This window comes from Garra rufa, chromosome 3 (assembly GCF_049309525.1).
Source record: "Garra rufa chromosome 3, GarRuf1.0, whole genome shotgun sequence".
Classification (NCBI taxonomy): Eukaryota; Metazoa; Chordata; class Actinopteri; order Cypriniformes; family Cyprinidae; genus Garra; species Garra rufa.
The window spans coordinates 64,483,970-64,508,798 of NC_133363.1; the positions used below are offsets into that span (position 1 = coordinate 64,483,970).

The 24,829-nt window shown below is 36.7% G+C and overlaps 2 protein-coding genes across 2 annotated transcripts; both read right to left on the reverse strand.

The window, feature by feature from the left end:
• Positions 1–3,905: 3,905 nt before the first annotated feature.
• Positions 3,906–11,485, reverse strand: LOC141331739 (uncharacterized). The gene is given in 9 exon segments (XM_073836769.1): positions 3,906–3,970; positions 4,361–4,369; positions 6,217–6,316; positions 6,548–6,633; positions 8,119–8,234; positions 8,323–8,581; positions 8,625–8,824; positions 8,910–9,009; positions 11,443–11,485. Coding segments are annotated over 9 exon segments (978 nt in total).
• A 2,440-nt stretch (positions 11,486–13,925) lies between these two features.
• Positions 13,926–20,294, reverse strand: LOC141331741 (fucolectin-6-like). Its single transcript, XM_073836770.1, has 7 exons — positions 20,119–20,294; positions 19,893–20,020; positions 16,429–16,708; positions 16,186–16,331; positions 14,500–14,585; positions 14,047–14,143; positions 13,926–13,948 (listed from the first exon to the last, which is right to left on the reverse strand). Exons 1-7 carry the CDS (start codon positions 20,292–20,294, stop codon positions 13,926–13,928), a joined length of 936 nt encoding a protein of 311 aa, XP_073692871.1.
• Positions 20,295–24,829: the final 4,535 nt, after the last annotated feature.

Sequence of the window (24,829 nt, forward strand, 5' to 3'; positions counted from 1 at the left end):
AAATTATTTGAACATTAGTATTTTTACCAACTAAAAATGGTTATAAGTCAGTTATTCTATATTTACATTATTATCTTTTGCTGTAGTGTGTAAGTAGGAGATATCAGTTTACATTTCCAGACATTCACTTTGCCATTAATTGTAATAATCCAATGAGATTTCAGCTGGTGAAAATACTAGTGTTCTGATAATTTTGGCCTCCACTGTTTAAATGTTAAATGTAATTTTTCCTTCTCACTTTGACACTTTGCAGAGTTAGCTTTTTAAAAAAATAAAATCAATAGATACCACTGTTATTTTATAATGCTGTTAACACTTTCTTTGACAGTGGCAGTAATGAAAACTATTTTCTGGTTTGCCATGTAATTTTTGACATATACCCTGTACTGGAACTAAAGATTTTATAGTTAGAATCTTTAAATTTTTAGGTGTATGCAAAATAAATAAAAAATTACATACTGAAAAATACAAAATTGAAATGTATTGTATGCATTTTTATGCATTTTTAATTAAGTGAATAATTGTTATTTTTGTGACAAAAACGGTGTCTTCCTTTTGGACTAGACACAATTACAGCAGTAATGTGCATTACAGTACAGTATACTAATTACTATTTGTTAAAAATTAATTTGAATTAATTCGTTCAAAAAATCATTCTATTAATCTGAATGCAAGTATGGTACTGTGAATATTCACTGTAATAAAATTACAGTAGTACAGTAAGTTAATATGTTTAAACTTACAGTTAGCATACTGTGGAATATATTACAGCAACTTACCTGCCAATGGCTGCCAGCAAGTTGCTGTAAATTTCACAGTTATCTTTTTACAGTGCGGGACTAACAATGCTGAGGCAATCTACAAGAAGGTTCAGAGCAAACTTAATGCCTTCATCCAGAAGTCATGGTTACTGAGGTGGATCTAAACACTCTTTTTGCAGAAAAATGATATCCAAACTATTGACAATCATGAGAACACATCCTAACACTCTCCTAGAGTAGAAATGTGTAGAGCAGGGGTTTTCAAACCTGTCCTGGAGCCTCCCCTTTTGCTTGTCTCTCTCATCTAATACACCTGATTCAAATCATCAGCTCATTAGTAGAGACTGCAAGACCTGAATTGGGTGTGCCTAATAAGGGAGACATACAAAATGTGCAGGGCAGGGGAGGCTCCAGGACAGGTTTGAAAACCCCTGGTGTAGAGTATACACATTAGTGAAGTTGTATATTTATATAGAACTTTCTATAACTAGTACAAAAGACATCAGACAAAATATAAACCAAACTTGGTTTGACGTTATGAATTTATCCTCACCTGAAGCATTTTCTGTAGCATTCCTCCATTTAACCGCACACAGGAACACTCTTAAAAATAAAGCTGCTTTAAACGGTTCTTCACAGCGATGCCAAAGAAGAACCATGTTTGGTTCCCCAAAGAACCATCTCTTTCTTACCTTTTTATAATCTGAAGATCCTTCTTTCACCACAAAGAACCTTTTGTGAAACAGAAAGGTTCTTCAGATGTTAAAGGTTCTTAATGGAAACATTTAGACAAAAAAGGTTCTTTTATGGCATTGTGAAGCACCTTTTTTTAAGAGTGAAGGTAAATGGTTCCGCCTGCTTGAAAAGTCACTAAATGTCACTAGATGACATCATGTATTAATTACCATATTCCAAGTATTGTCACCTTGTATTTGCATTTTGCAGAGTCCTCATTTATGCGTTTGCTCTTCACGAACTCTTCTTGCTCACAGCCGAATTTTAATAAATTTGTTCAAATTAACATACATTTTCCTTTTCTGCTGTCAGACAACAAAACGACTATTTAATTGTGACTGAAACACCACCATAAGGTAACCCGCCAGTCATCTTCAAAATAATTTAAATATGGTCTGAATATCCACATAGAGCTATGATGAATTTGTCCTCCATTGTTTCGGATTTCTGCCTCCGTCACTACTAGAGCAAACTCCTGATTGGTTAACCAAAGTGATTAAAGGATAACTATTGCCAAAATGCAACCTGGGCTGTTTTTTTTTTTTTTTTTTTTACTGTAAATGAGACAAACTTATATCTAAAAGCATAATTATGACAAACGAGCCATTTTTGTGATTGACCGTGATTTCATTTTGTGGTCAATGGCCGGTGAATGGGAGAACTAGGGGCATAACTTTGAGCGTATCAAAATCGATATTTTTACAACACTAAGAAGGCTTGACACACCATGAAACTTTGCTCGAAGTATCGCCTGGGTCTCTACACATGAACTCCAGCATTGAGAACATTGTTTGTGTACACAGAGTTTACTAAAAAGAAAGGTTTTGAACAACTCACTTTCACTGTTTGAGTTTCCGCTCGCGGCCGTCTTGCCAGTCAAGAAGTGTCGATCTCCGAATGCGAGGAGAGTAAAGATGAATAGCTCCTAAAGCATATTTCCATATAAATGCACGGCTAATTCGTTGTTTTGTCGCAAGTGAAAAACAATATTAATCTTCTAGTTGTAAAAAGATTGTTGTTCAAAATCTTTCTTTTTAGTAAACTCTGTGTACACAAACAATGTTCTCAATGCTGGAGTTCATGTGTAGAGACCCAGGCGATACTTCGAGCAAAGTTTCATGGTGTGTCGAGCCTTCTTAGTGTTGTAAAAATTTTTGATTATGATGCGCTCAAAGTTATGCCCCTAGCACTCCCATTCACCGGCCATTGACCACAAAATGAAATCACGGTCAATCTCAAAATGGCTCGTTTGTCGTAATTATGCTTTTAGATATAAGTTTGTCTCATTTACAGAAAAAAAAAAAAAAACAGCCCAGGTTGCATTTTGGCAATAGTTATCCTTTAAGCTAAAATTCTTATTTTTTAACCTGCACGATTTGCGCGTCAAACGCCTTAATGGTGCTCTTCCACTACAGCATCAAATCTGCGCTCAGTGGCACTAGCAACGCTACAACGCCACTGCTTTGAGGAGTGTCAAATTTAGGGCAGAGCACGCCTATGGAAAAACAATATTTACACTATGTTTGCGTTTCATCGTCTTCTTTTAACGGCGGTTTGCAAACAAAACTGTAATATATAATGAAAACATGCAAAGTACATTTGCATGACTTTTTTGATAATATGTGATTTCAGCTCAGTAATCCTCCAGTTTCGTAAACACACATCATAGTTTTGCCTTGCCTACATCTCACAGCGATTGGTTGTCGCCCGGCATTTCGCGCTTGAGATTGGCATAAAGTTGAGGAATGCCCAACCTTTTGATGCTCTCAGCCACTCTCAACGCTTTCTCCGTGACGCTTCCAATCCCAAAATGCACCACTCGACCGTTTATGCTCAACTTCCATATGAATGAACTGAAAACGCTCGCAACGTGCTAGTGGAAACGCACCGTGAGAGTTAAAAAGTTTGGGCATTCCTGAACTCAATCTCAAGCGCAAAACGCCAAGCGGCAACCAATCACTGTGAAAAGTAGGCAAGGCAAGATTTTATTCTATGTTTCTGAGTGTTTGCCGAACTGATGGATTACTGAGCTAAAATCACATATTAAAAAAGTCATGCAAACGTAAATGCACTTTGCATGCGTTCATTACATGCCAGTGTTAAGTTTGCGAACCACCGTTAAAAGATGACGATTAAACACAAACAGGGTGTAAACCATAGTTTTTCCATAGGCATGCTCTACCCTAAATTTGACACACCCCAAAGAAGTGGTATGTAATGAAAGCATGCAAAATTAATTAATTTTTATTAAAAATAAATATTCTTTGCATTGACTTAACATGTAAATCACTGGCGCTTAATGCGCCATTTGCACCTGGTGTGTTTTATTTTTAAGTTTTAGACATCCATCAATCGTGCTAAAAAAAATTGCAGGGCTGGTGGAAACAGGAGACCAAGCTACCCTGACTGTCAAGAGTGGCTCGGACATCCCGTCAGCAGCACCAGCAGTCGCATTGAGTGCGCCTTCAGCACAGCTGGAAGGGTTCAAGTGGGTTCAAGATCAAGTGTTCGCAATATAGGCTGAACATCACCAGCAAAAGTACAGTAAGGAGATGTTTTGTGAGTCTGTGTTGCAAGGATGACATAAACCATCCTCCTCATCCATCTCCACGTTGCCGCGACTTTAGAGAGAATTAGTACGTTCTGTCAGCAAAGTGCGCGGAGGACTCAAATGCAGAGAACAAAAGTGAAAGTTTATTTAGAAAACTTTAGAACACAAAATCAGCACAGGAGCAAAACATAAAGGAAAGGTGTGGCAATCCAGCGCACACATCCACAGAGAGAGAGAGCGAGCCGAGAGGAATGACTGACGCTCACAATCCGGCATCACAGTCCGGAAAACAAAAGAATAATTAATGCCTCACCTGAGGATCCTGGACACAGTACAGAGTGAGAAGGTTAATATACAGCCATAAAGCGTAAAAACACAAAAGACGTACCCACGCCGACAGAAGACAAAGACAGGATATAAATAGGCAGCGGAAATAAGAGACAGGTGTGGCTTGATTGAGCGCACCGCGCCGGTAATGCGCTGATTGCTCCCAACGTGAAATTAGACAAATACAGGATCAAAACAAACACCACGTGCAACTGAAGTGACAGCGCACAGGTGAAACGGCAGGATGGAGCCGGAGGAGCACCCGAACATGACAGAACCATCCAAGCATTATATAATGTTTGTTAATGATTAATTAATAGAGTTTTAATCATTATAAACCATGTCAAAATCGTTTGAAGATAAAAAAAAAAAAAATGCATGATCATATGAATTGAAAGTTTGATGACATTTGTAAGCATTTCAATTTATATTAAATAAGAATCTGTTAATCATTTGGTAATGTTTAATAAGCTCATTAGTTAACATTAACAAGCACATCTCATATTTCTAGATATGTGAATATATATTATGGGTAACACTTTAGAATAGCGAACACTTATTCACTATTAATTATGACTTTTCCCTCAATAAATTCCTAGTTTGCTGCTTATTAATAGTTAGTAAGGTCGTTGTTAAGTTTAGGTATTGGGTAGGATTAGGGATGTATAATATGGTCATGTAGAATAAGGCATTAACATGTGCTTAATTAGTACTAATACATGGGTAATATTCTAGTAATATGCATGCTAATAAGCAACTAATTAAGAGACCGTAAAATAAAGTGTTACCATATTATGTTATATATAATGTTTGTTATTATAAAGTGTTATATTCAATTATTATGGGATCTTCTTCAATACTCTCCGAATCTTTACTTTATTAAATGATTTAGTTTCTGTATTTTAAAATATTTTTAGATTAACACATTTAATGGCAGTATATTTATTGAACAAAAATTCATTCTTCTACTTATAAAAATAAGAAAATAGTGCCAACTTTGCTGAAGTGTTAACTGAAGTGAAGTGAAGTATTAACTTAGACATTGTTTAATTAACAATATGTGTGCCTTTTGAACCATGCATGCGTGAGCCTTTTATAAGATTTTTTTTTTTATTGCGAAAATGTACATAAGACAGGGAACAAAACATAAGGCACAACCATCATTAATACTGTAAATAATCAACAAAAATATTATACTTACAACATTATAGCAAAAATAAGGGAAAAGATGAAAAAAACCAACATACACAAAGAGCAAGAATCAACAGAGAACTATCAAATAAAATATGTTACAATAATAAATATTTGGAGATAGAGAGGCAGCCTTTTATAAGATTAATAAACAAAATAAACCACTTGTATGATTTATCTTCACACAAAATATGTTGCTCCATAAATGTTCAATACAAATATATATTTTTTTTTTCTGCAATCATACGTTTTGGGTGCAGTGAAAAACACTTTTTTTTATGGTGCGCCTTTAGCCCTGTTCTACCTGTCTAGGCCTTATATTTTCTAATGCTTTGTTGACATTATACAATTATGCAAGGTGTTTAATAGTCTTAAAGATTTGAATAAACAGTAACAGTGAAGCACAATAGTTCTAAGGTTTTTACATTGTAAACATGTAACTATGAAGAAATTTAAGTTAATGTATATGGGGTGTTTAATAAATTTTAATTTAGTGACTCAAAGACACTGTTGATTTCCAGGGCATTATTTCCCTGTATCACAACGACCTGTAAATGAAACATTTTGCTATTAAATATCATCAATTTATAATCATTCATATTTGTTCAATATACGTCATAAGTTATCGTACAGTTGTGAGAATACACTCACGTTTGCCAGTGTTCACCTTCCGCATCACCTCCTGTTTAGGGGTTTGAGACCAACGCAGTGTCACATTTGTGAATCCTCTTTCAGCTAGAGCAGATCCCAACTGAAAAAAAAAAAAAAACATGTAACTGAACACCTCTTCTTGTGTAAAACCATGTGTCTCTTAAACAAAGTAAGAATATTGTAAAATCGTTCATGCTGTAAACCGTTTGACTGAATAATCAATAGGTGATCAGCAGGGCATACTGCACTGGTGGTTTTGTTTCAATAAATTCAGGCCATAATATTAAACAATACCATTAGTGTGTCCTCATCACTTGTTTCTTCTGCTCACCTGTTTCAGAATGTTTCCGTGGTCCTCAGTCAAACCATTGCTGAAGTGAAATTGCATTTTTACAAATGATCTTTTCAAAACAGGACCTAAACAAATATACAATTCAATACACAAATACATGAATTAGTAGAGTTTGTTCACTAAAATCTGTCAGTGCTCCTCAATGTGTCTTGTTCTGACCAAAATTATAAACAACACTTTTGTTTTTGCCCCCATTTTTCATGAGCTGAACCCAAAGATCTAAGACATTTTCTATGTACATAAAAGGTCTATTTCTGTCAAATGTTGTTTACAAATCTGTCTAAATCGGTGTTAGTGAGCGAGCGGCAGATCATTTTCTTATAGCGCCTAAACTCTGGAACAATCTACCTAACACTGTTCGGGAAGCAGACACAATCTGTCAGTTTAAATCTAGATTAAAGACACGTCTCTTTAACCTGTTTTACACATAAAACATTAGCACATTTCTATAATCCAAATCCATTAAAGGATTGTTAGGCTGCATTAATTAGGTCAACCGGAACCGAAAACACCTCCTATAACACCTGATGCACTCGTTGCATCGTAAGAAAAATGGCATCTACGCTAATATCAGTCTGTTTCATTCTTATTCCGAGGTCACTGTAGCCACCAGATCCAGTCTGTATCCAGATCAGATGGTCACTGCAGTCCCCTGGATCCAGTCCATTCCCGGCTCAGATCATGGATCAGCATCTACAGATGACTTCTATAGCCCTGAATGTCAACCAGATGATCATCAGTGAAGACCTCGCCACCTACATGGCCATCGGCACTACACCACGGGAACATTGGTACAAACTGCTGGTTTCGTCTGGCCAGAGGAGAACTGGTCCCCCGACTGAGCCTGGTTTCTCCCAATGTTTTTTTCTCCATTTCCGTCACCTGTGGAGTTTTGGTTCCTTGCCGCTGTCGCTGGCTTGCTTAGTTGGGGACACTTAACTTTCCAGCAATATCGTATACCAGGGGTACCCAATCCTGTTCCTGGAGATCTACTATCCTGCAAAGTTCAGCTCTAACCCTGATTAAACACACCTGAACCAGCTAATTACTCTCTTAGGTAGCACTTGATAATTACAGACAGCTGTGTTGGAGCAGGGTTGGAACTAAAGTCTGCAGGTAGGTAGATCTACAGGAACAGGATTGGGCACCCCTGTCGTATACTATTTGAACTGAACTGGATGAGTACATCACTGAATTCATTGATGAACTGCCTTTAACTGAAAATTACTCCAAAATTACTCCAAGATCATCTGAGACCAGCCACCTGGACAGCTGCTGCAACAATCGGCTCCTGCATAACCACATTACTGCACACCTGGGCAATAATCATGCTGTCTAATCAGCATCTTGATTTGCCACACCTGTGAGGTGGATGGATTATCTCAGCAAAGGAAAAGTGCTCACTAACACAGATTTAGACAGACTTGTAAACAATATTTGACAGAAATAGGCATTTTGTGTACATAGAAAAGATATTTGGGTTCAGTTGATTAAAAATGGTGGCAAAAACTAAAGCATTTTTTGTTTATGTAGATATGACTATGTTATACCTTCTCCATAGACCTTCATGTCTCCAGGAATGATCAGATTCACATAACGTCCCTCCATCCCATCACATGAGTAGCTGTAGGACTCACCTGCTGGAATAGCAGGAATAACAGCACATCTACAGAACAAATAAAGAACAGAGTCATAATAATCCTTTTCATTTGTGCTCAATGTCAGTGACGTTCTTTCAACCTCAAGTTTCTCACATGGGATTGTTGTTGCCGTTGTTCTCTAAAGAGTTTCCGACGCGAATCTCCGCTCCGTTTATTTGTTCTGCGCAGCAGTCTTTTCTGTTAGTGATGACCACTTCACTAACTCTGTAAACCTGATGCAGATCCAGCCTCCACCATGGGTTAGTCTCACTGAGAGTTGAGGAGCATCCCGTATACAACTGCTGGAGACCTCGATTACTGTCAATGGCTTTTTCAGCAAACCAGTCACCAGATGTCGATGACTGTATAACGTCTGTATAATATGATGTTTGGAAAGAACTACGTGAACTATGAACTATGATGTGTTTTCAATAAAATGTTCAATCAAGTGCTCTACAACAACATATTACCTGCTATAGTCCCATAGACTGCAACTTCACAAAGACTAAGAATCTTCTGATCTCCAGGAATATGAACAACCATATAACGTCCCTCCATCCCACCGCATGAGAAAGTGGCTGTAGCACTGGCCGCAAGAGTAGAAATCACACCACATCTACAAACAGAAAGATTGTGTATTATCTGTTTGTTTTCATTCCTCACTACAGCCACAGAAATAAAAAGCAAAGAAATATCCTTACATGGCATTGCTGTAAATGTCAAGGGCGTTCCCAATACGAATCACTGCCCCGTTAATCCTCGAGCCAAAAATCACTCTGTTAGTGAGGGTGACTCTGTTCACTTTGTATACCAGTGGTTCTCAATCCTTGTCCTGGGGGACCCCTGCTCTGCACATTTTGCATGTCTCCCTTATTTAACACACCTGTTGAGATCATCAGCTCGTTAGGAGAGAGATACATAAACTGAACTAATGAGCTGATGATTTCAATCAGGTGTGTTAAATAAGGGAGACATGCAAAATGTGCAGAGCAGGGGTCCCCCAGGACAAGGATTGAGAACCACTGCTGTATACCTTCAGCAGATCCACTCTCCACCACGGATTGGTCTCTTCGTCAGTGTGGGTCCAGGAGTTTAACAATCCATCAAGGGCAAATTCAGGTATCGATCCTGCATAAATCATCTACTCTCTTTCACCTAACTAATCTTTATTACTCTTCATCAGAAATATGTCTACCACAGGGTCAAAAATGAAAGGTAAGAGTGCAAAAATGCCACAAAAGAGAGACAGTGACACTTTATTACATTAGATATCCGAAATTTGTTAATTTGTATAATTTTAATCTAGGCCTATATCGTAATGTAGATGAGAGCAGGGATTTTGTATAAAAAATCCTTCAAACATTTAAATGTGAAAAAAGCATTTATCATGAATCTCTGATGATAATAACAAAAAAAAAGGGGATTTTGAGTTATGATCAACTTAAACACCTCTGATAGGCCATTGCATTCATGAAATCAGTAATTGGCTTCATTGCTCAATGTTGTACAAACATGTTATAAATAGAAACATTTGATGCTCTCCAGAGAGCAAGCACAAATATGCAATAACTAACATGACTTATAAAAACACACATCAAACTACCCCAGAACTGCTTCATTACAGGACTAAAAAGCAATTATATATCACATTCAAACAGACAAAATAGAACAAAAGTTTAAAAATAAATTAAAGATTGCTACCTTCTTGTCCATTTGCTTCGACAATCAATGAAAACACTGTGGAAACAAGTGAGTTTTGTGAGTAGGACCAGGTTTTGTTGAATTACATTAATATTTTCATTTTTGATTAAATTTGATATTGTTACTAACAAAATATTATGTGAATGATAATGTTATCACAAAACATTGATTTGTGCAATGACAGTGGTGGATGAAACTACTAACCCAATAATAATAACAACATGCAACAAGCTAAAGAAAATATGTTCTTGTGAATCACTAGCAGATGTTTTGGACAAAAAAATAGATAAAAAGACTATCAAACTATTTTCATACACAAATGAGCAACTATTCAACATACGACTTGATTGGTAAAGTAGATCTAACAAATAAACTGGGAAGAATCCAACAATCTACAAGTTCGAGATCAGTAAATAAAAGAACTTCATAATTTTATTCAGCAAGGACACAATTTAAATTGATCAAAATGTCAGTAAAGTCATTTATAATGTAACAAATGATTTATGTTTCAAATAAGTGATTTTTATTTACTTTCTATTCATCTGTGAATACTAAAAAAGAAAATCCATTATGTCAAAAAAATATTGGACAGCACAACTTTTTTCAACACTGAAAATAAGCAGCAAATCAGCATATTAGAATGATTTCTGAAGGATCATTACAGACTGGAGTAATGGGGCTGAAAACACAGCTCTGATCACAGCAATCCATTACATTTCAACAGATATTCAGTGTCATATAATATTTCACAAATTTGTTTTTGCATTTTTAAGTACATAATGCAAAAACTATGACTGCGTGTGGTTAAAAGCGGCTTCATTATAGGCGAGAATGAATGTATGAAACAGCAACTGATCTAGATTATTTAGCTATGTTTTGGCAAGAAATGTTAAAACGTTACAAATGGTGTAAATCAACATGGGTGCAAACCAAATGACAAACAGATCAAAACATTGCAGAAACTCAGTGTACAAATCTAGTACAATTTTAGAAAGATCAATGTTATACATTTCCCAGTAAGATCCACAGGCACTTGCAGAGCTTCTTCATGGTTGTCGTTCTCTTAGGATGAAGAGTTTAAATGTGCATCACATGACACACCCCATCTGTTCTCCCCCTCCATCACACTCGCCTGTGTTTCAGACAAACAGTCTGAAAGTGATGTATTATCAAGTACGGAGACCCATACTCGAAATTGTTGCTCTGCATTTAACACACTGTTAACACACACCGGAGCAGTGGGTAGCACCGGGGAGCAACTGGGGGTTCAGTCATGGTACAGTCAGTCATGGGCACTTCAGTCATGGTACTGAAGGTGGAAAGAGTGCTGTTCATTCACAATCCCTACCTTCAATTCCTGCTTGTGTGGGAATCGAACCGGCAACCTTCGGGTTACAAGCTCGACTCTCTCACCATTAGGCCATGACTGCCCCCCTTGTCCTTGTCCCCCCTTTATATACCTTGTCCATGTCTATTCACTCGTGTCACCCAGGATCTTTGGCTCTTCATTTCTGCCTCGGGCTCTACCCCTACCTGCTTTGCCTCCGTCTGTCAGCCCCCTGGAGTTGTCAGCCATGGGCTACAATCATGTCTGCGACCTGGGTCTCACCTAACTCATCCTATTCAGGTCCCTTCTGTCTCCTCCTTGGCTCCTCCATCTGTTTGATCCACCCTGGACCCTTCTGTCTTCTGACCCCCTGAAACTCCTTTTCCTTAACCCCCTGGGGTCGACAAATGCGTATACGCGTTTTGTGGCAGTTTCCCAAAAGGAACTTCAATTACTCTGTCATTTCTGATTGTACAGATAAAAGCAGTACATCAATCGAATCTGTAAAGGGTTTACTTTTATTTGTATATACTCACAAAACCAAAAAAATATTGTGATTTGGCAAAATAAAGAAAACAAAAAGGGTGTGCTGTCTGTGCGTTGATCTCCGTGATCTTCATTCAGAAACGCGCCATTAAAATAGACTATAACTCAGCCAATACACAACACAGAGACAAGAGCAATATATCTAGAGAAAGCTTGGTATCTATACTTTCAAATGAAGTAAGGTTGATCGAAATCAAATATTCTGTGATAAAGTAATCCGTATGAAACCAACACGATGTCCAGTCTCTCCTGTCTGCTTCATTAGTTTTAATTAGATCACGCCCAAGAGCTATTCTATCTTTTCATATTCAAATCGTCCATGTGAGGGCGCCGCGCCAAAAGTAGACGCCCACATCACAGTAAACAAAGGAGAAAGCAGTTTCTTTTCTCTCAAGTTAGTCCTTTCTGGATGAAGACGGGGCTGTCAGGAATAAAACTTACTTCAGAAGATGATTCCACAGTCCCTGGGCTCTGGCCAGGTTTGTTTCACCAATGGACTCCCATCACCCTGGGACTCCCCTGGCTAAAGAAGCATAACCCCTGTATTTTCTGGAGTGAGAAACAGATCATTCGGTGGTCTGATTCTTGCTGTCAACATTGTCTGGACCTCACCCCCCAAAGGACTGTCACAGAACCCACCAATGTCCTCAATTTTCAAGTGGAATATCAAGACATAATTGAGGCCTTCAGCAAGACTAAAGCTTTGCAACTACCTCTTCATTATTCTAATGATTGTTCCATCGACCTTCTGCCTGGTTCACTTCCACCCAAGGGCAGAGTATTTCCTTTGTCACAAATTGAATTCAAAGCCATAAAGTCATACATCAAGGAGAAGTTGGCAAAGTCTTCAGTAACGCAGAGTAAGTGGCATTGGGATCCATATGCAGCTTTATTAGTTCAAAATACAGGTTAAACAGGCAATTGTCAATAAACAGGATAAGGAACAATTTAGGCAAGATTGTAAACAAAGTCAAGGCAGAATGTCAAGGCTGGTAGCAGGCAAAACAAAGAGTAGATCCACAAGGTAGGGTCATAAAGGAAGGCAGCAAGCAATCGGCAGAGTAACAACAGTCCAGGTTTGGCAACAGAGAATCAAACAGAAGAAAAACGCTCAGAAATGTCAGCAATAGCAAAACATCACATAGGATTTAGATCACATAGGATTATAGTAAAAGTCAAATTCAATTTAATTGTTTAATAAAAATAAATAAGCAGGCCCAGCTCAGGTGACGAAAAGTAACCCAAAAGTAATGTAAATGCATTACTTTAAAAAGTAACTAAGTTACCAAATTAGTTAATTTTTATGGAGAACTGCTATATCGTAATGCATTACATTTAAAAGTAACTTTGCCTAACACTGCTTGAGAATAAGCTTGGCTCGTCTGCTGGGTCTCTCCTATTGAAAATGAACTGAGCTCACATTTGCCACGTATGTAGTACAGAAGATGTGCCCACACATTTGAAACAAATATTAAAGAATGATAAAAAATGCAAAAAATGAAAATCATACAATTTCTCAATTCTCTTTATTTCTTTTTAAGAAAAAAAAATCAATTGACTAGAAGGTACACAGACCCACTGATTGATTTGCCATTCAAGTATTTCTTCTCAGCTTGACCATATCTGCTCTTGAAATGAAGTCTGTTCACTCAGCTGCGATATTTATATAAATGCTATATATATATACTCTTCCTAATCCACAGAGTGTACAGTTTTGTATACCAAAAGTCAAAATTTTATAAGTTTCTGCTCTTTCTGCTCCCTATGTATGCACTGTTCTCTCTCCATTCCCACTAGATTCTGTTCATCTTATTACAGCTCCAACATAATTAATTTAATATATTACAGAAAAATTAAATATGGGCAATGAATACACAGTAAGCTTAATTACATGTGTGGGTTGTATAAATGTGAATTTGACATTTAGTTAGTTTCATTACATTTTTACTATTTGTCTTGATTAGCTGACAATACACAACTACAAAAGATGTTATATATTTTTACGGGGAAGCAGAAATGCTTCAAACATATTTATATTATAATCACATTAGGAAATTTCAGTCAGTGTATTTAAAATCTAAAGCATTGTCTTTAATACATTTTGATGTATAGTGAATTAAAGACATTGTTGAATTCCAGAGTATTAATTTTCATTAATACACTGACCTGTAATCCAAAAAAAAAAAAAAAAAAAGATTATATCACGTTTTTAATAAACATTTCATATTTCATAAGATACTGTACAGTTGTAGGAACAGACTCACCTGTGGCGGTGTTCACTTTCTGGATCACCGGTTTAGGGGTTTGAGACCAACGTAGTTTCACATCTGTGATTCCTCTATCAGCTAGAGCAGATCCTAACTGAAAATAACATGTTAATACTAAAATGAGTTACAGTGGAAAATATATGATGATAAATTCAAATCTTCATGTCTATGTCTATGTTACTGTAAACCAAGACTAAAACATTGTCGACATATTACTACTACAACTTTGGAGAAATGTCAGGTTATGAGTCAAATTTGGTTTCTATAAAATATATAAATGGACAAAATTAAACCAATGACAAAAGAAACCTAAAATGATATGTACAAAGACATTTAGCACTAATTTCATGCATAGATACATTTTGTTATTCATGTAAATCTCCCAAAAACAAAGTTACTAGGTTTTTTACAGCAATAATTATGAAGGCTGAAGTTGTTTCTTTCTCTCACCTGTTTCAGAATGTTTTCTCTCACTGTAGAGTCGGACAAATCATTGTTGGAGTTAAACTGCAGTTTTACAAATGATCTTTTGAAACCTAAACAAATACATTCATTTATGCATAAAACTTCTACTTCATTTAACATTCCTGCATTCTACTGCATCTCGTTAACAAAAATATATGATGATGAATGTGAAGACATCATTATTACATGACATTCTGATATCTGATACCAATATTAAAGGGGTCATCGGATAGTTAATATGATGCTAAAAATATATGATGCTTTCTTTCTTTTCTTTTCTAAAATTCTCAATGGTTGTGTAGCAAAACACAAATTTTTACCTGGTAAAAATAGCCCTATTCTCAGCAACCAATTTCAGTACATGTCCCTTTAAATGATATTAACATTCAGTTCTGTGGGGCGTGTCATCACATCGCACATGGGGTGTTGCCTAGACAACAGTAGAGGGTATAGTTTGGGGAAATAATGGTCGCGGGAGGCTTTGAAAACACATCTGTGCAACCATATCAATTTGAACCGAAGTTGGACCCGGAACAAGATGACACCCGCGAAGAAGTTCGGCAATAATGGCTAAAACAAGGCGTTACTGCATGGTTAGTAAACTTAATGTCACTTTGTATGTACTGGCAGGGTAGTGTACTGAGAGAGATACAGTACAAACACAACGTGTTTACTGAGGTATAGAGACGAATGTGATGTGTTTACTGAGGCATAGCTAATTGAACAAGAGCAAATAAGTGATCGATTAACATAACTTACACCGTCCTAATATTGAAATACATAAATGTGAGTAACGTTAGTTATGGTCTTTACTCGTATGCAGTTGCGGGCTGTAAACACTGTTTTGCAGGTATTGCATTAAAGTTACCATTCTTAATGATCCAAAACTATTTAAAATAATTGTACATGACTTCTAATCATAAGCAGACATGCTTTAAACCAACTCGAATTACAAAGCTAAGCTTAATGTAGTTTTACAACAACATACAGAGTTTGTAACTAGACAATCACCAGTGCATTGTTCATTATAACCGTGCAATTAGGAATTATATTGAGACGGATGTATACAGAAAAGATGACATAACCATGTTCTCTTACACCTTCATTCATCGTGAAACGTGCTTACTTTTAGCACATTATTAGAAAAGGCGATTTGCAAAGATTCATAGAAAAAGAAATTACACACTTCTGGTGAAGATGAAGCAGAAACACGAATAGTTGGTACAGATCCATTTTCCAGAAGCAGCTTCTTAGCAAAATCTGCTTTACACTGACCTTCCTTTCTAAAGCAGTCTGGTGAGAAATGATTTGCGGAAACTGTCGCAGGAGCAGCCTTTGTCTGTGACGCAACACCGACAGCATCTGAGAACGGCTTGATTTGAGAAGGGGCAAATTATTTTACTAAATTAAAATAAAACTACTGCGTGGATCTTTGTCATTCTAGGCTGGTTGTGTACACACTCCCAACACACATTTCAGTTCAAATAACTTGTAAAAGTGCATGTGGCACCCGATGACCATGATGCACAAAGTTTGTAGCAGAGGGAAAGATTATTAGTAAGACTTAAGTTAGTGATTTCTGCAACTACTGTCACCAAACAAAAATGTGAAAATTATGACTTTAATTTATAAATATGGCTTTAAATTCAGTGCTTTACAGCAATTAATTACCTGGCAAATACCCATAGACCTCAACCTCGCAAAGACTAAGAACCTTCCAGTCTCCAGGAATATGAACAATCACGTAACGCCCCTCCATCCCATTACAAGAGAAGTTGTAGGACGCAGCTGCTGAAATTGCAGAAATATAAGCACATCTACAGGCAGAGAGAACAAAAAATGGAGAACACAGTCACATTAGTATTTTACATCTGTTCTTAATATTTCACATCCTTTCAACCTCAAGGGTCTCACATGGGATTGTTGATGCCGTTGTTTTCCAAAGAATTTCCGATGCGAATTTCCGCTCCGTCTATTTGCTCTGCATAGCTGTCGTTTCTGTTAGTGACGACGACTTCACTAACTTGGTAAACCTCATGCAGATCCAGCCTCCACCATGGGTTAGTCTCAGTAAGGGTTGAGGTGCATGTTGTATTTAACTGCTGGAAGCCACGATTGCTATCGATGGCATTTTCTGCAAACCAGTCCGCAAATGTCGATGACTGTACAACAGCTCCTCCTATTGCATGATTTCCTGGAAAATGCACAAAAACCCATGTTTATGCACACTTTGAACGAGCACAAATTAGATTTCTATTTTTGCTAGTGTTGGTTTCCAGTCCATCTAAGTCGAGTCCGAGGAAACCGTTCAAGTCCAAGTCGAGTCCGAGTCGAGTCCAACTAAACACTTCTGTTTGTCAGTATCTTAACCTTTTTAAGGCAATGACAATTTAAATGTAACAAAAGCAAACCTCTATTACATCTTGCCTTATTGATTTCACTCCATCTCATAATTAGTGTCCTGCTCAGCAAACATAAATTCATGTAACAGAGGTTATGGCTGGCTTGAATTATGTATTGTGACATATTTCAGAGTGAAACAGCTTTTAGAAGGTAAAAAAATAAATAGGCTGGACTTGACTTTCTTTGTTGTTATATAGTAAATGTATACATTCAAGAGGCACCCCAATCGGAATTCAGACTCCTTGACAGTTTCCAAGCGACTGCTGAAAACCCATCTCTTTCGACACTATTTGACTCAAAAAAAAAAAAAAAACTTTGTTCTCTTCTCTTTCTTGATCTTCCCTTTCTAGCCTGTACTCATAACAACACCTGATATAAGGTATTTTTGAGTACTTCCTATGTCAGTCTGCCTCCTTAGGATGAATCGCTTGTTGTATTCCCCAGTTGTAAGTCGCTTTGGATAAAAGACAAATTCAATGTTTGCAAACAGTGATGAAGTGATCTGGTGGCAGAAAACTTGCTATTGTTGAGTTAAACTGAGTTTGAAAAATGACATATAAACTTACATTTGCCGAAAAAAATAATAATAATAATTTTGCCACCACAATGTACAGTTGTGTTCAAAACTGTCTAAAAAAGTGAGTAAAGCTCAGAATCATTATAAGAACTTTTATTTCAATACACACAAATGGATTGGGAACATTTTGAGACTGTGCTAGAAAAAAGCAAGGCGAGTGGCCTGACTTATCCAATCTTACTTCTAAATAATACGGTTGATAAATCAATAAAAAACGAATGCACATTTAGAAATAATGATTAGTGGCCCATGTCTTGATGGCCTCTGTGAGATAAAATGCTGATTTTGCTAAATAATCCAGATTTTTATTTAAAAAAGCATTTTTAGCTACTGGCCCAATTAACCTGAATGTGTTAAGATAAAATGAGCCGTTAGTTTCAGTTAAAATTATCCAAATGTTTCAAAAGCTGTAGGACCTGAACAATTATATTTTATTAAATTAATTCAATATAAAAATATTAAAAACAGTCCTTACTAATCATAAGAACAAGTTAAATATCGTACATGGCTTTTTTGTTAGTGTCCCAAGCGATTAACCAAAAAGTGGCCCAATTTACTTGATATCAACCCCTAGATGATTCTTATTGAAGTTACTGAACTGCTTCAGTCAAGAGCAGTGAGATTTTTTTTCTTTTGTTTGATTATGGTGCTTTTGTCACTTTGAGACTGGATACACAGATCAAATATAACATTTATATTTCTCCCAACTGGTTACTCGAGACAAAACCTGCATTTACATAAATACCTTCCAAGGTGGTGCATTTTGACATTACGTTTCTTGTAAGTGTGCAGGAATAACATGCGAAAGAGAACTTAATTCAGCATTCACACGCTGACCGAGAGGCGCTTTCGGTAAGCACTAAGCACACTTTGGGTGTGTGTATGCAGAGAAACCCGCCGGCTTTCACATACTGGCAAGACCACATAAAAGCACGTACAAATTCTGAATGTCACTTTCGTAATACGTAATGCATGGAGTCAATAACATTTCTGTCAACCAGTGGCGGAGCCAGGATGTTTTCATTGAGGTGGCTAAGCTAGGGAGGGGCCAGCAACCAGTCTGGGGTGGCACAATAATCTTCATTATTTCAATATAAAAATGTGTTTGACTACAAAGTACTGGACTGGTTTAGTGACTAAAACAAAACTGAATACAATGAATTTTGCACTTAATTGTAACTGAGATATTTTTGTAGAGGCTCACTATTGCGCGGTCAGCTTGGTTATGGTTCTCAAAAACCCCAAAAGCTTGTTCTCCAACATTGCATACTCATGGATGAGACGTGCAAATAATGATAAGAATGTGAAAAAGGCCAGAAGTCAACAGCACATAAATGCCAGAATAATCAAATGAGTTATTTTATGCATTTAAATTGTTTCATTTTTGTTTGTACTTTACAAATGAATGAGAGAAAAAACAAATTAGCGCATATTTTCTAATATAAATGCTCTGTGCTCACATTTACTTGTGCATTAACTTACAAAACAAAATAAAATTACATAGTCTATCAGCTTGCGCCTGTATTGCGATCTCGAATTGCAGAACACATTTTAGTATATACATTTGAGAAATGTTCTTTAATGTGTATGTGCATACACCTGCATGCATAGGTTGCTGCGTTAATCGTGGACTTCCCACTCGTGAACTCCTAGATCGATGTACTCCCAGTTCCGAGTTCTGACGTGACATAGCCCGCGAAACCACTATATCAGCACCTACAGGTGCGGTGTTTATGCAAGTGGTACACAGTGAAAAAATATACTTTAGGACAATATAACGTTGCAGACAGATTAATAATAATGTAATAATAATAAATGCGCTCAGGCAGTTTGGGGTGACATGCCTGGAATGCTACAAAGTGGTGAGTCGTGATTTGAAATCGTGATTTACGAGCTTAAAAACCTGCCTGGAACACAGAATAAGTTAAAGCAGTCGTGACTCGTGGGTATACAAAGAATCAGCTGCTGCAAGAGAACGTACAACATGAATTTCTTAAATTAAAGAAATTAATTTTGTTAATGAAATGAGATAAAATGTAACTTAAATTTATTGTGGTAAATGTTTGATAAAATGCACTTTTGCCTTATAATTAAAATAAATGGTCTGTCATTCCCACAAATGAAAAATGAGCACAAATCAAGTAATCAATACAGCTTATTCTGTCCTGTATATTACTTGTGGTGTATTTGAGAGACCACTTTTCATTTACACATTTTCATAATTTTCCCATTTGCAGTTAAAATGAAGAGAAAAAATTGTAAGGACATATAGTGTCATTAATTTCAGCTGAACTTGTTTTATTAGCTTATTAGTTTGCTTCTTCATTAATGAAAAAGTGAAAATAAAAAGTATTTTATTACATTTAAAGTTGAAAATTGCTCCACAATAATTAAATACCTGCCAAATGCCCGTAGACTCCAACTTCAGCAAGACTAAGAATCTTGTTAACTCCAGGAATATGAACAACCATGTAACGTCCCTCCATCCCACTGCATGAGAAAGTAGCAGTGGCACTGGCCGCAAGACTAGAAATCACACCACATCTACAGCCAGAAAGATCATCTGTTATTGGTTTCTGTTCATCTGCAGTCATGTTCATAAAGACAATCAAATAAATTCTTACATGGTGTTGCTGTAAACATCAAGGAAGTTGCCGACACGAATCACCGCCCCGTTAATCCTTTCAGCATTGGCGTTTTTATTGGTGATGGTGACTCGGTTCACTCTGTACACTTTCATTAGATCCACTCTCCACCACGGGTCGGTCTGTGATTTGGTGTGGGACCAGGTGGTCAACATTCCATCAATAGCATGTGTAGGTAGCCAACTTCCATAAGTTGATGACTCACTAGTTTTGCCCCATGGTGCTGCGTTCTCTGGAAAATGTTTCGAGAATAAATGCCGGTGAGAAGTCACCATTGTTTTATTCTCTCAAAATTTCAAAAAAAATTAAAATTCTTACCAAACTAAACTTCATTACTTATCAATATAAAAAAACGCCACATATATTTCAAATGATGAGCCAAAAGAATATTTAACGTTTCTCTTTCGATGTGCAGTAGTATAAAGAGTTTTAAAAACAAAATCAAACTTCCTCAAAGCTTAATGTCAAAGTTACATGCCTAAGTACTTTATATTAGCCAGTTTAAACACCCAGGACAAAGGTTTAAATAAAATGAATGTTTCTTGCCTTCTTCTCCATTTGCCATTCCCTCGATTAATAAAAACCCTGTGGAAACGATATTTGTGAGTAGAACCAGGTTTTGTTTAATCCCATTCATATTTGCATAAATCACTACCAGTCCCTGACAAGAACAGACTGTTGACAAAATATTTTGATAAACAAATGAGCATCTATTTAACATTAGATTTGTTTATATTAAAGTAGATCTAAAATAAACTAAGGAGAACTAAGTTACAAACAATTCCACAATCTATATTCATATCGAAAAAAAAAAAATTAAAACGTCACACCTTTATTCAATAAGGAGGCATTCAGTTGATCAAAAGTGACAGTAAAGACATTTATAATGTTATGTAAGATTTCTTTTTTTATGTATTCAGCAAAACAACTGATTTCAACACTGATAATTATCGGAAATGTTAGAAAGATCATGTGATAAAAAATTGTGGTTAAACATACCGTATTATAGACAAGCATGAATGTATGAAACTAAAAGATTAAGTTCAATAGGCAAGACAATTTAACACTTTACAAAATGCTGTAAATTCACATTAGAGGGTGACATGAGTGTACAGTAAACTACAAACAATATCTTCAAACAAATCAATGCAGAAAACTCATTATTTAAGTGTGAATCTAGTAAAATAGCACATGCATTAAAGTTGTACGTTACCCAGTAAGATCCACAGGCACTTGTAGAGCTTCTTCATGGCTGATTAAAAGCGTCCGTTTTTCTCTATAGGAAGGAGAGTGTGTGCCATTTAATATTTAAGTACGCCTCATTTAAATGTGCATCACATGACACACCTCCTCTTATTCTATCCATCACTCAGACAAACTCACTGTATTTGTTTACCTTGTCATAATGTGTACTGGATCGATGCAAATCTTCTGCAACTATTATTGTGCACTTCCCGTCTTTTTCTCATGTATAATGTGAAAGAACCTTCAAGATAAAGAATTGTTTTAACACAGATTTTCATAGTGTTTGTTCAGATGCTTAAATCGTGCTTTTTTTATTGCTGGACTAATGTAATTTAAAAAGTCCTAACATACATGAAGGAATGAACAAATATAAAATAAATGCAAATGTTTTGAATTAGTTGCATCCATTTTATGCAAACTTTGTCCAACAAGTCTCTAAGACCAAATCCAAACTATCCTAAAATGGCTGTTGCTGGCATTCTGCCTTGGAACTTACACTTTTTAAAAACACTTGTTTATTTTTACACATCTTCCCTCACAATTTACTTGCATTTTAAAATCTTTATTTGAATGCAACATTTTTTAAAACTCTGAATATGGCAACATTACATAGCTCACTACAATATTTCTATAAACAAATCTATGACAGAGACTCCTCCCCTATCAGTCAATCACTGTGTGCATAGTAGGCATGCTGACATCATCCATAATCTTAGTTTAAGACGTCTCTCTAGTCCTTAGTAAAAGTTTGTCTTAGCAGCTTTGTTAAAGAAGTCATCCGATGCAAAACTCACTTTTACATGTTCTTTGAATATTAATGTGTGTTGGTAGTTTGTGAACACAACCACCCTACAATGATAAAAATCCACCCAGTGTTTTTTTTTTTTTTTAATTTTGAAAAAGTAATATCCCCTTTTTAAAATCAGATTACTCTCAGCTTCTTGTCTGTGTGATGACACACAGACAGAGGCCACTCCCACGATAGTTGATTGACATGAATGTCTTGCCTTAGACCCGCCCTCACCGAGCTGAAACAGTCCGACTCCGATCGCCGCTCAGGTGCAGACAAAAATGTCTCGAATTGAGCGATTGTGGTGTTCTGTTGTTGGATGTAATAAAGAACACAGCAGTCATCATTTACTCCCGACAACTGAGCCGCTGAAGATAGAGGAAAACATTACTTTCGTTTTTAAAAAGAAAGCGCCGATCCCGATCGACATACGCCTCTATGTTCGTGCGAATCATTCCTGATGCAGCTTCACCCACAGCAGAAGTGAGTAGAAGGGTTTTTTATGCATATTTGCGAATGGCCTTTCTTAATAATGTGCTTGTTGGCAAGTTTCCTATCTAAATGCAGGTAAAGTAAACATTACATCTCATAATCCCACAGCAGAGAGGGGCGGGGCAAGCAGAGCTCATTTGCAAGGGACCATGCAATAAAATGAGTTGAGTTTTTGCAGAACTGATTTTGACAAGGTAAAAAAAAATGGTGTTTTTTTACACCACTATTGAGAATTTTTTTAACAAGGTATATTATAGACTTTTCAGTAAGACCCTAAAGAATCATATAAACTTGTGGAAAGTGGACATCCGATGACCCCTTTAAAAGGTTTTAAGAGAAAACTTTAAGATAAAAATGTTTTGTGAATACGGGCCCAGACTTTGTATTTGTGTATTATGCTGTATTATTTCGCAAATTTAAAAAAAATCTTAAAATCCTGAAAAATAATATAAAACTTGTAAAACTGTAAGAAATAAGAAATTATTTTCTGAGATTTGTTCAGCATACAGACGCACAGACAGTCCAGCCCCAAGCACACATGTGATTAACATATCAAACGCTCAACCAACCACATCAATGTTTTGAAAGCAAATAGAATTATTTACTCACCATCATATAATTTCAGACCCTGCTGCTGTTTGTTAACATTATGCTCTCGTGTATTTATTTGTTTTTGTCTTCCCTTTCTTGTTTCTGTTACTCTGTGGGACAGGCAGGCACACTGCAAAGTGTATGTCATGTGACCTAATCTGTGGCTGAATGAATGCACATGCCTATTTTGTGTTTAATTAAAAAGTATGCCAGTCAGAGTGTAACGCCACACCAGCAGAGGGAGCCCTCACCCATGCACTGACTGTTCTCAGTCCTATGCTGCTTCATGGGTAACTTCCTGTTTGGTGGCCATTTAACGAGGCCTACACCAAACAGGCCCCGCGAAGTATTGTTTTGCTGTTGCAGACTCTACCAAGCGTTTTCTTGTTTCATTACCTTGTTTTTGCCATTGCCATTGTTCTGTTTCATAGTCATAGTTTTTCCTTGTTTCATTTTATTTGTTACTTTGGACTGCTCACTTGGATTTCGATCCTCGCCTGTATTATTGGATTATGCTATTGTCTTGCCCAGTGATGGGAATAACGGCGCTATAAATAAACGGCGTTACTAACGGCGATACTTTTTTCAGTAACGAGTAATCAAACGAATTACTGTTTCCCCCGTTACAACGCCGTTACCGTTACTGCCTAAAAAATTCGCGTTACTATAACTGAGAACACTGAAGCCGTTTTCACGCAAGCAGCGTCTCTCTCAGCCATAGGACCTCTCTTTCTCTGGGGGGGTGGGGGAGGTGGGGGGGTGGGTGGGTGTGTGTGTGTGTGTGTGTGTGTGTGTGTGTTCGGGGCCCGGGCGGGACAAATAACCAGTGATGATGATTGGTGTGTCTGTAAACGTGGTTTAACTGAGAACGCGATTATTGGCTTAGATTGAGTAAATTTCCATTGTTTGCCAATCAGAGGCAGAGTAGTACGGAGTATACGTAGTATTCACTCAAAAGCATGTGCACGGTCAGTCGCACACACACACATATATTCCACAACATCACAACGATGGTAAGTCCAACAAGTTCAAAGGTAGATTTTGCAAACTGGAAGTATAAGCATTATTTTTCCTTTGCTGAGGTGAAAGGCAAAAATATTTATGTAACGTGCAACTTATGCCCAGGAAAAAAAGAGTCTCTCTGCGTCGGTGATGGGTAATTCTTATCTACTGTCGAATCACTTCACATCGTCACATGCTGCTACAAAATTAGTGGCTTAGAATGCAGGTGATAATGAAATTTAAAGTTCTAAACCATCTATTGTGCTTTATTGTTCCACTATAGTAATGATAATATTTATAATAATATGCTGAATTTGATTGTTGTCTCTCACATGGTCCTACAACAACATTAAAATAGTGTAGATTAGTGTAAAATGTTTTATATTTATTTTACAGTTATATTAAATTAGATTTTTTTAAGTAACGCAATAGTTACTTTGCCTGGTAATTAGTTACTTTTATAATGATGTAACTCAGTTACTAACTCAGTTACTATTTGTGAGAAGTAACTAGTAACTATAACTAATTACTTTTTTAAAGGTACATGCCCGACACTGGTCTTGCCTTCGT